A 15,948-nucleotide genomic window follows, 5' to 3' on the forward strand; every position below is an offset into this window, starting at 1 on the left:
GCCGACGGAAGTGAGCAGGTGGCATGAGCCCCTCGGCAGCCCTGGAGAAGAGTGACGTTCCCCTGTCCTGCTTACCACGTCCTTGCTTGAATCCCTCACTGCGCACACCTACACAAACATTGAGATTTCCCCTGTACTTTTTGCAACATGTGATGTGTTACGCGCTGCTTTTCTGACACACGACCAAGTTCTGGTAAGAAAATATGGCATGTGAGTAGCACCGGACCCACCCGGAGCAGAGAGGGCAAGCTGCACATATGTTTTGTCGCTGCTCATAAATGTTGGCTGCTTCCTGCCTTCTGAGCTCACCGCCCGACTTGGCCATCCCACTGTCAACGCCCCCAAAGACCGAACGTTGAGACTCCTGATGTAATATTTTGCTTTCATAGCTCGAAAACATCACAGCCCTGCAGCTGGCCGGGCCTGTTCCGCAGATGTTGCTTTCAAAGAGCAAACCATAGCGCCTCCTGCTGGGGGAGAAAATGTAATTTCTTTTTAGATAATTCCGGATTTTAATGCAGTTTGAGGCCTGTGGAACCCAAATGCTGACAGAATAAGAAATTAAGGAGCCTGATGCTAAGAGTTTCGGAATATCATTTTTCTTTCGGTGAATGGGATCTTTATGGTTAAGATCTTGAAAAACCCATTGAAATGCTTGTTAGGTCTTCAAGAAGAAGACATGCAATTAACTATGGGTTAGGGCAGGCGGAGTTATTTAGTCACTGCCTATGTGACAAGAAGGACGCAGCCCTGTGGAATTAACTACCATGAGGTGAACCACTAATTTGATATATAAGAGGCACTCTCTCTGTCTCTCTCTCCTCTCCTGTAACCGGCAGGGGGTGCTGAACTCCAGCAAGAGGGATCAGCTTTGTCTTGGGAGTCCCAGCACATTCCTCCTTTGTTTCAGGATCTCGTTTTTCCTCCAGCTTCCCTCTCCTTATTTTGTATGTGAATGTGATGAGGGAGTGGAAGAGAATCCTGAAAAATCATTTCTTGCTTACCCCTTTCAAAAAACTTACCTGATGGTCCTATTAACACGCACCGGAGCCCTTTGGCTTTGTTCTGAGTGGCAAACACTCGTTCTATCTGGGTTTATTGTCTTCAGGTTGGATCCGTTAGATGACAGATCTCACGTTTGTCATATTAGAGCAACAACCAGGTTACTCTTGTGCAACAAAACAAACACCGGGCCTTACAACCCACTCCTGTCATGGGCTTTGATCAGCACATTCTGCTCAATGGGGGGCCTTATTCCTCTCTCAGATTTGCACAAGTTTTTCAACCTTGATTTTCTGAATCAATTCTGAGTTGATCCACGTATGGGAAAGAATCGGGGCCCAGAATTCTAGGATGGCATGAAATTATGCTGCGACACCTGTAATTTTCAGTTTTCTGATGAGTCTGCACTCATTCGTGTATGGTATTTCTTGCTACTCCTGTTGCAGAATGTAGGTGCGGAAATGCGTTCAGTATCTAGCCTGCCGACCTTAGGTGAAGTGTGATTGGGGAGGGGATCCTTTCTGGCAGCGGTCGAGCCTTTAGCATGAGCCTTAAAGATGCTGTAGAAGGTCCTGAAGCCTGGCCTAAATAAGCTCAGCACCCTGGATAACTATTTTTAAAGTTTGGACTAAATGCCAGAGCAGGTCCAATCTTGGACCCTCTGAAAAATTCAGAGTCAGCTGTTTCCAAATCCTAGTTATAGAAGGCTTCGCGCTGCAGGCAGCCTGGAGTTTGACTGGTGTCCCTGATTTATTCAGTCCAGCACAATATGTATAAAATATATGTACATGTATGCATCATGTACTTAAATATATCAAAAGAGGTGTGGGGGGAACCATCAGCACCAACGCCTTTGAAAGCCTTCTAGTAACACCCATTACACAGAGAGCTAGATGGATCTTGTTCAATGTATGCAGGTAAATCTGAGTACAAGGAGATGGTGAGAAATGGAGAATCAACATTTGGGTTCCTGGTAGTGTGAATGTGCATGTATGTACAAGGTTACACACAAACACAAGAGCTGCTAGGGAAATATAAAGTGGAACTGTACCGCATAAGTATGTTGTTGTGATTTCTGCCCCTTAAGAAGTTGCACGCCAGGCCAGGCAAGGGCTCTGTTATGAGAAAGAGGAGTTGCAGCTTCTTAATGGGTGGCAATTAATTTGTCTCATGTGACCTAACGATCCATGTCCGACGGTCAAAGAACTAGTCCTTCATTCACCAAAGGGCTCCCTGGCTTCCAATTAGGGCTCAGTTTCATTAACAAACCTCCGTGATAGAAAGCATTCAGCTGATGCTCTGGACCCGATTGCCACTCTCCCGACCACCACCACCATCTTAACCATCTAGAACAGCTCTTCTCAATGGGGGCCATATGGCCTCCTGGGGAGGGGCCCTGGCACCTTTAAAGAAGGCCACAGACCAAAATATTTCTCTATTCCCTTTTTTTGTTCATCTGTTCGCATTGTATCCTTGCTTGACGAGGAGTCCTGGGACCTGAGAACAGCCCGAGCATTATTCGTTGCCTTCTTCGCCCCTTTCTCCACGTCGGGTCTCTCTCCCAGCCCCAACCCGTTCCATCCATCTAGCACAGAAGAGAAAAGATGCCATTCATTTATTTTAATTTCCTTTTTAAGATCCCGCTCCCACCACACATTGAGCAAAGGATGTGGTCTGAAACTGCCATGAGCTCAGCTCTCCCTGACATTTACAGTCACCCGATGGGCAGAAAGATTTCCAGCAGAGCTGGGTGGCAGCCCTGGGAGAAGGGAGGTGAATGTCCCCATTGCCATTCCAGGCCTTCGTAGAACCCATTCTGTCCCAGAGCTGCTGCTCAAGAACGTTTCCATCCCCCGAGAGAGAGCAAAATGGCTTTGGAGGCCGGCCGGACAAAGGTGAGAACCTGGGGATTTCCAGAGTCGTCGGCTGCTTCCTCCCCCATGGCTGGTCCCTGTGCATAAAATGTCCCCCTGCTTTGAGAGATGAGTGAGATGACAAGGAAGTGACCCCGTGCTTGAACTAGAAGAGTGGCCCCTCTGGACAGATTGCCTGCCCTGGGAGCTGGAGGGTCAGGTTCATGGAAAAGCCATGCTGTGCTTCGGGAAGGAAGCCCTTGGTCCTTCCTTGGCAGAAAAACAGCACCCAGCACCAAAGAGAGCCGAGTCCACTGCTTTGTCCTCTTTCTGCAAAGCTATTTTGCTCCCTGCTGACACAGTTGCTTTAACAGTGACGCTTTTTAAATTAATCAGCCTGACAGCAAGTGAGGTCATGTCTGGGTGTCGGTGCCTGTTTTGGAATCCTTTTCTGCTCTACACACACATACACACCCCAGCACCTTCCTCAAAATCTACTTTTTCCAGACAAAGTCAGAACTCTCTCTCTCCCGCCCTTGGTCGTCCTTAAAGAAACCACCAATTCTGCTAAAGAGTTGTTATCATGACAGTCATGCTAGGGAATGCAACAGTCTTCATCCTACTTTACAAACCCAAATAGCAAATAGGCTTACAAAGAATGAAATGATACTAACAGTTATCCACAGGAGGAAAGGCAGCAATATATAACGCATACTGATATTAAAAATAGAATTAAAATATGCTAAACATGAACAATTAAAAAATTTAAGAAGATGGTCCAATTAAAACAACCTAGTTGAAACACAGATAAGAAGACGGCTCTGCCCGTTTCTCCTGGGGAACGAATGCCTGTGGTTGTTGGAAGGGGAGCTGTCCATGGTACCTCTTTCCCCTGGCAGGGCTGCAGAAGCTACGCCAGCCAGGCCCCACGTCCTCGGATGCCAAATCTGAAGCTGGACCAAGTTCACAGAAGGGAAGGCCACCCTTAAGGTTTCCCAGGGATCCCTCGATAGGGAACAGAAAGACAGCTATACAGGGTCAAAAGCGAAGCCAGATCTCAGGAATCTGGCAGCCATAAAAATAAACTGTGAGCTCAAAAGGGCAGGAGTTGCCACCTTTTCACACCCGAGATGTAAACGGAGCACAAAGTGAGCACGTTGAACATCCGGTCTTGCCAGGAAGCTGGGCTTGACAGTCTCTCGAGCGACCCCTGAAACCAGGATTCAATAAGCGGATGAGTAAAGGGGATGTGTAAAGGGTTCAAGGGAAGCATGGCCAACGGGCTCTGGATCCTCCCCGGACACTCCTCGCATGGGTCCCCTGAAACCCTCCCACCCCCACCCCCCACCCCGCTAGTGTGCCTTGTTGGAGGAAAGTGCCCGGAAGGTGAAGGGAACATGGAGGCCAGAACATCCGGGGCAGCTGGAAGGCTGAACGTCTCCCTCCATTCATGAGTTCCTTCCTCAGGTTAAATCACGGTCCCACCTTGGCTTTGAGAGAGGGCTGTAGACCCTCCACCATCACCACTTGTGTGCGGAGACTGAAGCCTGATTCAGGAAGGGGCTCAGCAGGCTGAATCCTGGAGGCCCCTGGTCTGGCATCTCAAGCCCACCTCTGAACTGTCAAACGTGGGCAGATTCTGACAGCACAGGCTTTTCTATATATATATATTGCTATGGACTCTCCTTTGTTCTCCCTTTCTTTTCTTTCATGGGTCTTGGGCACCAAAAAACAAAGTGGGGGATCCAGAAGTGAAGTGATTGCAAAGAGGAAGAAGCCCTGAGGAGATTCCAGAATTCCTGACATGAAGGAACCCTGCTGGGGAAAACTCTTCTGGGGTTCGGTAAGGGAATCAGGGTCATTTTACAGCACTTTTTCATGACACAAGGGAAGCTGCCTGCCTCTTTCCATGACCTCCAAATATCTCCTGCCTTTTCCCTCGAGAGAGAGAGAGACCAAGACTGTCAGGAGCAGGTGCAACGGATGCGCCTGATTCCGCATCAGCCGGATCCTCGCACGTCTCTCTCTTCAGCGTGGCTTGTGGTTCCTTCTTTTGAAATAAGGACACATTGATTTATCAGACAAAGGCACAGAAATTGAACGGGGAGCAGCAGGAGGAATGGGCAGGTGGTGTGACACCATGGTGAGGGAGGAGAGGGGTCGGCGTCAGCCAGCATCTCACCCCCTATTCAAAACGGTATTGATATTTTTCCTTTGGAATAACATCTGATTCCACTTCATCTGTTAAGCGAAAATGAAGGCCATTATTTTTCTTTTGTGCGCTTCTCAAAGGAAGTGCATGCATTGCGCATGTGCATGCACACACACACACACACACACACACACACACACACACACACACACTCATGCTTGAGGTCCAGATGGATGGCTTTTAATGCTAGGCACCAGAAAGCCGGGTGCAGCTACTCTATCTTTACCTCCACGGTGGTGCAAAAAGGCTCCTGGAAAATTGCACCGAGGGAGAGGTGTGGGGCTCCAGCACAGAAGGGGCCTCCGGGACCCCAGGAGGAAGAGCGCTGGGGACCCACATGGCTGGCGAGAGAACGATAAGAAAACACCTGGGCCCTTATACTATTCTGCAAGCGCGGCCCCAAGCACTGTTCTGGCCAAAACCTAAAGGAGGAACTTCTGCCAGCCCCCCCCCCCGCCCATTCCTGCAGGGCTTCACAAACACCAGCCTCCTGAGAGGGGCCGTGAGGAGCCCAACCGGTGCCCCCCCTCGGACCCTCCTGTGCTGCTTTGCAGCCAAGCTCCCAGGATCTGACAAGAGGTGCGGGATGATGGGATGGGCCTCCCATCCCTTTTCTCCCTTTGCACCCCAAAATAGTCTATAGCAGAGTTCAAGAGGGGCGAGTTCTCTCTCTCTTTTCTTAGGGGGCAGGCAGGGTGTCCCTAACATCTGTGCATCTGCCAGCATTCTTACTCAGAAGGAAGTCCATAGAGGATCACGCAGCTCTGGATTCTGCAGACCCAGACTCATGTATTCCTAGGGCAAGAAAGGAGGTTTCAAGTCAAGGTTACAAAGAATGCCCTGAGAAGGGGGGGGGCTTTGTCGGCTGGGGGGGGGGGCGCGCGACGGAGAGCCACTTCTTTCTGTTTTTTACACAGGGATTGGATGTCAGTCCGTCGGGGGAGCCCCGGCTGAGGATTTCCCACATCCCCGTGGGGTTGGACTAGATGGCCTTTGGGCACCCCCTTGCCACGGTCCCTTCTGGGATTCTCCCCTTTCCCGCATTCTTCCCCCGCCTGAGCATCCTTCCTAGACGGTTATGAGGTCCACCTTCCTCCCGGAGCAGCCTGAGCTTTCCGGAGCGATCTCAGGGACCCTTTTCTGGCGCACGCAGAGGCGCCCCCGCGCCCACCAAGCTCAGGCCTTGAGCAGCGCCGCCTGCGCGCATCCCTCCCGTTCGGCTTCCCCATTGGCTGCCCTCTTTCTCCCACCCTCCCCCCGGCTGCCCCCCCCCCCGCCGCCGCTGCCTTTGGATTGGCCCCGGCGCAGCTAGAAAAGCCGCCGCCGCCGCCGCTTGCGCCCCTTCCGCGCCGTCGAGGCCGACCCGCCTGGGGCCGCTCCTGGGCTCCCCGGGACGCGCCGCCGCCGCCTCCCTTTCTTTCCCCCCCCCGCGCGCCGGCCATGCGCTCCCGCCGGGACTTCCCCTCCCCCGCCTCGCCCTACGGCCCGCGGGCCGGCGGGGGCTCGCCGTCGTCGAGGCTCGGCGCGTCCTCCTTCTCGGCGGCCTCCCGTAGGCTGCCGGCGCCGAGCAGCTCGCTGGACCTGCTGGAGGAGTTGCTGGCCGGGGCCGGGGGATCGCCCCCGCCGCCCCAGCCAAGCGCCCCGGGCCCGGAGGCGAAGTCGGAGCAGCTGCGGGCCCTCAACGACCGCTTCGTCGCCTACCTGGAGACGGTGCGCCAGCTGGAGCGCCGCCACCGGCTGCTGGCAGCCGAGGCGGCGGGGCTGCGGCGGCGCCAGGCCGAGCCTTCGGGGCGGCGGCGGGGGCTCTACGAGCGGGAGGCGGCCGAGCTGCGCGCCCGGCTGGAGGCGCTGCGCGGGGAGGGCCAGGCGGCCGCCCGGGAGAGCCAGCGCCTGGCCCGCGCCCTCGAGCAGCTGCGCGGGGAGGCGGCGCGCGAGGCCCGGCGGCGGGAGGAGGCGGAGCGGGCCCTGCGCGGAGCGCGCACCGAGGCCGCCCGCGCCGCCCTGGCCCGCCTCGGCCTCGAGCAGAAGGCGGAGGCGCTGCGCGGGGAGCTCGCCTTCCTGCGCCGCCTCCACGCGCAAGAGGTGGACGAGCTGCGCGCCCAGCTCCAGCAGGCCCAGGTCGGTGCCACGGGCCGGGGAGGGGAGGGGAGAGGAGGGGGCCGTGGGGGGGGGGTTGAGCCAAGCTGGCCAGGTCTCTCCTGCCTCTTTCGTGCTCCCCCAGAGAAGAAACTGAAAAGAGTTTGGGGAGCGGGTGAGATGGGGGGGGCGCGATCCCCAGGGCTGCCCTGCTAATCCTGGGGACCCCAGAGCGACTCCTTGCCAATATTTCTCACCGGTCCTTGGGGGGGGGGGGGAGGAGAGACCGACATGTCTCCAGACACACCCGCCCTGCCTCTCCGGTCAGATCCTGGTTCCATATCCAGAAACCACTTGCACGGTGGTCGTGAAAATATAGTCTCTTTCTTAGACGAGCAAGCTTGCCACCCTCCGTCCGCCTTGGGCGAAGAGTGAGCTTCTTTTGCTAAGGGCTCGGTTGGGAACCAGCCTGTGGGCGAGGTCTCAGCGGCAAGCCCGGGAAGGGTGTGATCATTCTGACAACCGGGCTCCCTCCTGGGCTGTTTACTTGCCCTGTTGGCTGTTTTAAACTTTTTGGGTCACCCTTTGCTTGAAACTAGAAGAGCAGAGCCTCAGGGGCTATAGCTGCCCTTCTCTGCAGCTGCGTCTCTCCATCGATGGATCTGCATCTCGGGCGCATTGTGCCCGGTGGGCTAGGAGGCGGCTTCCGAGGCCGCCGGCGGTCCCTCCCCTCTCCCCAGCTTTGCACCCGTGAGCTGCCGGCTAGCCTAGGCATTGAGGCTAATTAGAAAACGTGGGAGGGGGCAGCACACATTTCAGGGGTGCTGATGGCCTGTGAAGTCTGGAGAGAGAGGAAGAGACCCCCTTCCCCTTTGGGGGAGAAGCTCAGCAGCCCCCTCTCTTCCCCCCCCCTTCCTGTGGCTCCATCCAGCCTTTTTGCATTTGCATCCATTTCCTAGGGAACCGATTTCTTTGGGAGGGGGAGGGGGATGCAGAGGATTTTAAAGGGGAACTGGGGACCTCGGACCCTTGGTCCCTCTGGGTGTGACGCTCAGGCAAGCTCTGCCGGGCGACCGGAGGCAAAGGCTCCGTCTCCAGCTTAGCCACAGACCTCTTGGTCCGTTCCTCCCTCCTTGACCCCGGTGGGTGAGGCCAAGGCCCTCCTCCTCACTGGTCAGCTCACAGAGCCCACAGGATGCCGTGATGGATTTTTGCCTGTCCTTGGGCAGGGCTGCCCCTGGAGAGGCGCGTTAGGGCCTGAGGCAGCATCTCTTTTGTTCCGCCACCCCCAGTTCCTTTGAGGTGACCTTGGCAGCTGGGGGGGGCTGCCCCGCCCCTCCTGCCGGCTGCTTGAGAAAGCCATAGTCTAGCAGGGCAAGGGGGTTTCCTGCAAAATCAGCAGCTCAAATGGGGGGGGGAGGGGAGCATGTCAGACCCTTCCAGGGGGAGCTTTAAAAAGACCGTAATTCTCATCCACTTGTGCGTTTGTGTGTGTTGCATCTTGCCCACATGAGTCCTTTTGTTACAGAGCGGTGGGTTTTGTCTTTCCGTTGCTTCACACACTCCAGAGAAGCATCACCCCATCGGCCTAGCGCATGCATGCAGGTCCTTCCTGACGGCGCTCTCTCTTGCTCCTGGCTATGCCTTCAGCTCCCTCTCAGAACACAACTGTGGGGCTTCTCCTCTGCTGCTGAGTTTTAAACTCCTTGGGCTTGGAGGATGTCTTGTGATAATGTCATATTTTGCTAGCGAGGAGGGAATAAATGCTAGTGCGCTGTGGCTAAAAAGCAAGTCCTTTTGGCTGATTTGTGCTTCGAAGGAGTTCCTTGAAATTGTGCTGCTGGGTGTTTTCTTAAACATTTGTTGACGGCTGGTGGCTTTTAGCATGGGGGGGGGGCTCCATGAATGAAGGCTTGGTGGCTCCGGCATCAGTGGAATGTTGAATCTGCTTTGGGGTTTAGTCTCAGCGTTACAAGAGCTAACCATGGTCCTGAACGCTAGTGTCCACGGCAGCCTTAAATGTATTTATTGAACTTCCCTGTGGTCATAGCTGTAGTACTGAGAATTGATTTCTGAAGGGGTGGGTGATGGTGGAAAGCTGTCTGGTTGTAAGATATACAGTCTTTGTGTGGGGAGTGTATGGGATGCCATGCCTAATAGCTGGTGAAAGGTCTTCTCTACATCCACTAGGCTTGTATCTTGTGGCCTTGAGTTCCTTAAGTTAATGCATGAATTGTGTGGAGAAGTGGTTTTCCTTGACTTGCTGTGCCTCTGTTTTCTTCTCTCACCCTCAAATCGAGTCCTCCTGCCTTCCCTGCCGCAGAGGGCCACTGGAGTAGGCTACCTCAGTGAGAAAGGCAGTGATAAACCCTGGAGTCCTCTCGGGCTATTCTGAGGAGGTTTTGTGGCTCTTCCTCCCCAGGCGCCTGTAGAGATCGACACCAGCCAACCTGACCTGACTGCAGCCTTGCAGGAGATCCGCACCCAGTACGAGGTCCTCTCCGCTCGGAACCAGCAGTCGGCCGAAGAGTGGTACAAAGCCAAGTTTGCCACCTTCGCCGAAGAGGTCGCCCGCAGCAGCGACGGCATCCGCCGAGCCAAGGAGGAACTCTCCGAGTGCCGCCACCAGTTGCAAGCGCACAACGTGGAGATCGAGACCCTCCGGAGCACCAACCGGTTGCTCGAGCGGCAGCTGCAGGAAGCGGAGGAGCGCAGCCACGAGGAGAACCACCATCTGCAGGTGAGGGGGAGTCTGCTCGGGCGGGAGAGACGCCGGGGTGGGGCCCGGCTGGCCGGCCAGCGGGTGATTCTGGGGGGCAGTTGTTTTGTTCTGACTGGGAATGGTAGAGCATGTCAAGAGTCCCAGCGGGGCTCCTGAAGTCCCAGCGGCGTCGCAGCGTCTAGCGGAAAGCCAAGGCCGTCCCTTGCAAGGGGTGCAGGAGGCTTCTTCAAAGCTGGGAGTGACTTTCCCGTTCTATTTGGGGAAAAGATGGGAGTCCAGGGGGTGGGGAAGGGGCTTTGGGACCCTCCACGGGTGCTCGCCCATGGAGGCACCTTTGCTGAGATGACGATGGGCTCGATCCATTTCCAGGACACGATACGCCAGCTGGAAGACGCCTTGAGGACCACGAAGGGAGAGATGGCGCGTCACCTGCGGGAATATCAGGACCTCCTGAACGTGAAAATGGCCCTTGATATTGAAATAGCAGCATACAGGTTGGGCTCGGCCTTTTGCGTCCTTTGCATAGCGGCCCTGATCAGCTGGGGAGGGGGCCACGGGGGGGGTGGTCATGGGGGGGGCTGCTGCTCCAGGAGCTGCATGCATTTGAGTGCAGGAACGGTGGTTGCAAGAGGCCAGAACCCACGGCACTGGGATTCCGGAAAGGAGTAAGCTGCAGGGCGTCCACCCTTCTGCCATCACCCCCACCAGCCCTATCTTCAACGGGCCCCAATCCACCAGGAAGTTCATTAGATTGAAAGAGTTTGCCACAGCAGCGCAAGACCAGGTGGGACATTTCTGCTCATCTGCGGAAAGGGGCTTTTGGTTTTTAATCTGTACCGAGTGCCTAAGAATCATACTTCTCGAATCCCAGTGTGATCCCAGCTCCAGATGCGTTTCCTATATTTTTTAAAAATCTCAGCTGAGTATCTAGTCGTCTCAGTGACTTCTATTCATGAATCCCAAAGTGTCTGTGAAATGCACTGGAAAATTACTCTTCAGGTGCAATTTTTAGCCCAGGAAAGCTAAAACCTTTTCATCTTTCAAGGCATCGCAAGAGTCTTTGCTGGGTTTTTTTCCCCCCCTGCATTGTCTATAAAAGCTGATATAGAATAGCCTGGTGTGGCACCGGCAGCTTCCAGAAAGCTGGAAAGAAGTTGTGTGTTTCTTTAAATATTGTCGATGCATTAATTCTTTACAGGAACCCACCTTTGAGGGCCAGTCTTGGCAATGTTCCACCAGGTTCCTTTACAAAACAAGATCTCAGCTGGGTTTGCAAACGCTCAGTTCTGAATCCCTGCTGGAATGCCAGTGGGGCTCATTTAACCTTGGCTTTCCTTGGTCTCCTCTCCCTGCCCTCTGTAGGAAACTGCTGGAAGGAGGGGAGACCCGCCTGAGCACCGTCAGCGCCGTCAGCAGCAGCAGCAGCCACATGCTGGGCTTCATCATCCCCTTCTCCTCGAGCCCCCTGTCAGGTTTGAAGGGGTTCTCCAGCAGCACGCTTGCCATCAGGAAGGACGAGAAAGGAGAAACAGAGGAGCGCCCCCACCACCCTGGCGATTCAGAGGAGCCCGACGTGGCTGTGGAGGAGGACTCTTCCGGAGACGAGAAGTCAGAAACCAGCCTGGCCAAGGACTAGGCAGGGCTGAAGCTTCTGGCTCTCCTGCCATTTTGTGGATTGATTTTATCTGTGGTTTTTTGGTTAGATTTCCACCCTCCTTGACCTCCAGTAAGTTGAAGGCAGTCTCCCTGGTTTTCTTCCTCCCCGTTTGCATCCCCAGAACAATCCTTAGGCAGAGAGAGGGAGGTTCAGAGCTCAAGTGGGGATTTGAACCCGAGTCTCCTGTTCAGTACCCAAATGGCAACACCAGCATCCAACTCTGCTCAGTAGGAATTATTCCCTGAGAAACGTATTGGGGGATGATTGATGAGTCTTCCTGCATCCCAAGCATGTGACACGGGTCATGGGCTTCACCAGCTTCCTTGGTGAAATGACCCCACGTGGACAAGGCTCCAAAGGACTGGTTTCTGTTCTTTAACCCCTCCCGAGCCTCTCTGTCTTTGCTTTCCCTTATCATCCTTATCCTCCATCGTTCAAAGCCCCCTCTTTGGGACTGTTTTTAAGAAGGAGGAACGGGGAAGCTGTGTGTTTCCCTTTTTAAATAAAAGCCAAGCCCTGAAAGACATATCTAGCTAGAGTCTTTCAGAGGTGGGAATGATGTGTTTATAATCCTTTATTAAGGAAGGAAAAAAAACATTTCAGAGGATTGGTGTTTTTTATCTTTTCTGTGCAGCATAGAGGATGAGTCCCTTGAAAGAAATGGGCAGTGTTAACAGATCTGTGCAGCTTTTAATGATCGTATCTGTCTGTACCTTGTCTTTCCTGAATCTTCTGGAGGTTGTCAGCCCTTGCTGTCAGGTGCCTGTAGTCCTGGCTGCCTTTAGGCAGGGAAGAACCCAGAGCGACAGCGGTCTGTCTGCATATCTCCACATCTGGGCACTTAACTTCCCCCCCCCCACACACACACACACACACCACCACCACCCTCCAGTTCCTTATTATTTCTGTCCCCCCCCCCCCACGGCAGCCCTCTTCTCTTCCACGATGAGCTGTTTGCCTTGCAGACACAACTTTTGAATGCAGTGTCTAGTCTGGCTCGGAGGTGGTGCCCTAAGCAGAGGAATGTGCATTGTAGAATTTGTAGGATGGCTTTGCTTGGCATTTTGAATGGAAAGCCTGTAGTGACTTCAGAGCCCTGCAGAAGGGTTAGATATTTGCAGAACTGAAATAGATGTGCTGCTAGAACTGATCCAGAGGGTTTGAAATGTTGCTGTTATTTCTTCCGGATGAAGGATGTTTTTTTTCCATTAAAATAGTGCATCATTTCAGTAAAATTCAAAATACTTCACACGGCAATGAGACCATGAACTGATTTCTGCCCCAAATTTTGCCTATGTTAAAAGGACAAGGACAGGTGTTTTTTTTTAAGAAAAAGGGTTTATCAAAAACACAAACTGCCTGCCATCCAGGCTGCAACCAAGCCAGCTCTGAAGGGTCTCCCCCAACTCCCCAGACAGTTTGCTAATCAGCCTTTGTGTTCAGAGCAAGAGGTAGCTGGCACCTGAGAACAACAATCCAGCCTTAGATCTTGGCTTTTTTGTGCTACACATCTGGGGGAAGACATGGGGATAAAATGTTAGCACATCATCATCCAAAATTCAGAATCTCTTAATGAAAGGGGCACTAGTTGGCGAGGGTCCTCTCCAGGAGCAGCTTTAAAAAAAGGTGATCAATTTCAGTCTGAATCTCACAATTGAGTTAAAACAGGCAGCTTTGAAGTAAAGGGCAGCCGTGTGGTTGAAACAAAATCCAAATGCAAAAATGGGCAATACCGTTATATAGCACTAAAAAAAAATCATCACATAATAAACAAGCTTTCATGGATTAAACCACTTCATCAGGCTTGTATCAGTGTGAAGAACTTACAGTAGAAGTCCAAAAGCTTGGTTATAAAAAAACAAACATATTTATGTATCTGTTTGCTCACATTTGTACTGAAATGTCAGCCAGAATACCACATGGCATAATCATAAAGCATTATAAAATCATATCACACATTGAAAAGGTAAAATATCATGTCATCACCTTAATTCCCACGGTAGTGGAACAACCACATAACACGGAGGAATGCCATCAAGACAGAAGATGAAGGAATAGCACTGACCATTTCTTAACTCCATGAGTTCCTTGCAATGGACTTCTCTCAAGCGATGCTCCTGGTGGATCATGTCCCAGGTCTCAAGCATCCTGAAGCACAGGTGCTGTTAAGAGAATTCTCTGCATGGCCAAACAATGAAGGGTTCTGTGTTTGTGTGCATGGAGATGCTTTGTGGAAGGCTATGAGAATGTATGGCGGTGTGTGTGTGTGTGTCATACACTCCTTTCAAATGCTGCTTATTTAATAATTAGTGAGATCGGTGCATGATGCCACGTTCCAAACTATGTCTTGTGCCTCCCCCCCCCCTTATTTATCTTTTATTTATCTATATAAAGTAACTTTAGAGGATTTTAAAAATGTAGTTGGAAGGCAAATAAAGTGGAAATGAAAAGCCCAAGCAGATGGCTTGGTGATGGTCTGATGGCGAGGGCAGATTTGTTCCGGTGACTCCGAGCCAAGGCTCCTGGCCGCCAGTTGTAAGAAACATTTATTTCTTCCCTTTCACTTCAAAGATGAGCCTTAAGAGATGCGTTCAGACTTTTTCCATGGAAAATTCGTAGGGCTTCCAAATTCCAAATTAGCGCTGGCAGAATCAGTGCACCTGTTTCAGAGGCTGGGGTTCAGTTGCGCTGTGCTGGGTTGCAAAGGAAAGGGATTACCGTAATGCTATTTATCCCTCTGGCTCCTGGGCTTCCCTCCGTGGGATGGGCTTCTCCCCTCTTAGTCTCCCTGCTGGTGGACAGGACCATCTGACCAGAGGAGGAGACCTGGCTGTCTTTGAAGGTGGGGTAACCTTGGCCAAGGCATAGATGGATACCTAGACGTCTCCCGCTGGGGTGCCAACTCTTGAAATCAAAACATCCGGTGTCTGCTTGGAGCCTTCTTGGCCCCAGGATAGAGCCCAGAGCTCCTAGGGGAGGTGGTTTGCCAGAAGTGAGGCATGGCTCAGTTTCCTCCCTCCACTTCTTTTACCCTTTACTTTAAGCAAAAGGCTGATGGCAGCAAAGCCCTGATCTTTTGCAAGGATGCTAACGCATTCTGTCCCACAGGATTGGGGCCACTGGGAGGCTGGTAGTCTCCTTTTTTGAGGGGGGGGGGAGATGAACTGGGTCATATTTTAATCCAGAAGTGCCAGGAGCTATTCAGGGGCAGAAATCAGATTCAGCACCCTGGCTAGCTCCCACCGCATTCCGATTCAAACCATAAAGAGGTTTCAGAGGCGCCACAAAATCGGAGTCACCCAATTCCTGGCCGATGCCAGAAGTGTCATTATAGTTGTATAATTATGCAAGCATGGTGTGCATGGCTTCAGCACAGTTTGTTCTGTCAATCCTATAATCGGAGGGGGGCTGGGGTGGGACAAGCTTTTCCCTACAAGCGATTCCTACAAGCTGATTCTACTAAATTTGGATTCTGCCCTGCCTGGACCGGCTCTGTCTTCCTCCGCCTTCAAGCCATGTGTAGCCAGTCTCTGATAAACACCAGCAGTCTGCTTTTATTGGGAGGAATGTCTGCTACGTTTATGGAATTAAAGCTCAGGCTGCACTGATAAATGATCCCTCCCCTGGCAATGACATCCTTGGCACCAGAGGTTCATTTCCAGGTGCTCATGGAGTGGGAAGTAGCCCCTGATGACGCTGCTGGTGGAGCAACCTGGGAGAGAGCGCTGGTAAAAATTGGACATGCCCCACACTTATTTTTTATTTCACTTCCTTTCTGCTTTATAATTAATCCTCTTATTATAATACATTTTCTGTCGAATTTAGAGATTTCACGTGATGTGGCTGCAGAAACGGCTTCTGGGGAGACTAGGAGTGGTCTCGCCTGCAGGGGAAGTCTGGAAGAGCCTTCCCCAAAGGCCCCCTTGCCTGCACACCTCCTGCTTAGCCTTCCTGAGCTCCAAACTTCCAGGGGGCCAGGCAAACGGCAAGCATTCATCTCGAAGAGCAGAACTCAGTTGGACTGCTCACCCGTCAGAGAAAGCTTCCCCTTTTTATGGAGACAGGAGATCTGAAACAAAGCATTTCTCAGCCCACTGGAACACACACACACACACACACCATTTAAGGGGAGGGATTGTTGCCGCTCGCTGGAGCTGCCTGTTTAAAAACGAAGTCACATGTTTGTCGCTGGACTGTACTCAGACGAGGGGGGTCATTAACGGGAGTAGCAGATGCAGAGCGACCTCCTTGCCTTCCCTCCGACCTGCCCAACTCCCTCGCCATCCATGCTGGAGAGCCCTGGCCCTTCTTCTGTGCCTCCTCTGGGGTCCTGCCAACACCCAGTGCTGCCTTCTAGCGTGGCCGAGGAGGATTTGGTCTTGTTTCCAACCAGCAGCACAATTCCAGCAAAGCCAGGGCCGGAGGG

General features: G+C 52.8%; 1 protein-coding gene and 1 long non-coding RNA gene across 2 annotated transcripts in view; both read left to right on the plus strand.

Moving 5' to 3' along the window:
* LOC144584171 (uncharacterized) overlaps positions 1–15,948 on the plus strand; it is a 294,410-nt gene that overhangs the window by 109,385 nt on the left and 169,077 nt on the right. The window lies entirely within an intron of this gene.
* Positions 6,469–13,978, plus strand: LOC110072209 (low molecular weight neuronal intermediate filament-like). Its single transcript, XM_072979034.2, has 4 exons — positions 6,469–7,185; positions 9,566–9,883; positions 10,235–10,359; positions 11,228–13,978. The coding sequence occupies exons 1-4, from the start codon at positions 6,508–6,510 to the stop codon at positions 11,499–11,501; spliced, it is 1,395 nt and encodes a 464-aa protein (XP_072835135.2). The 5' UTR covers positions 6,469–6,507; the 3' UTR covers positions 11,502–13,978.

Source organism: Pogona vitticeps, chromosome 8, assembly GCF_051106095.1.
Source record: "Pogona vitticeps strain Pit_001003342236 chromosome 8, PviZW2.1, whole genome shotgun sequence".
In the NCBI taxonomy this organism is placed as follows: domain Eukaryota; kingdom Metazoa; phylum Chordata; class Lepidosauria; order Squamata; family Agamidae; genus Pogona; species Pogona vitticeps.

Bases quoted from the DNA above. Each gene is read 5' to 3' on its own strand.
- LOC110072209 (XM_072979034.2), top strand. From the start codon at position 6,508: ATGCGCTCCCGCCGGGACTTCCCCTCCCCCGCCTCGCCCTACGGCCCG. The intron at 7,186-9,565 runs GTCGGTGCCACG...CTTCCTCCCCAG, and splicing joins CCCAGCTCCAGCAGGCCCAG to GCGCCTGTAGAGATCGACAC. The intron at 9,884-10,234 runs GTGAGGGGGAGT...ATCCATTTCCAG, and splicing joins AGGAGAACCACCATCTGCAG to GACACGATACGCCAGCTGGA.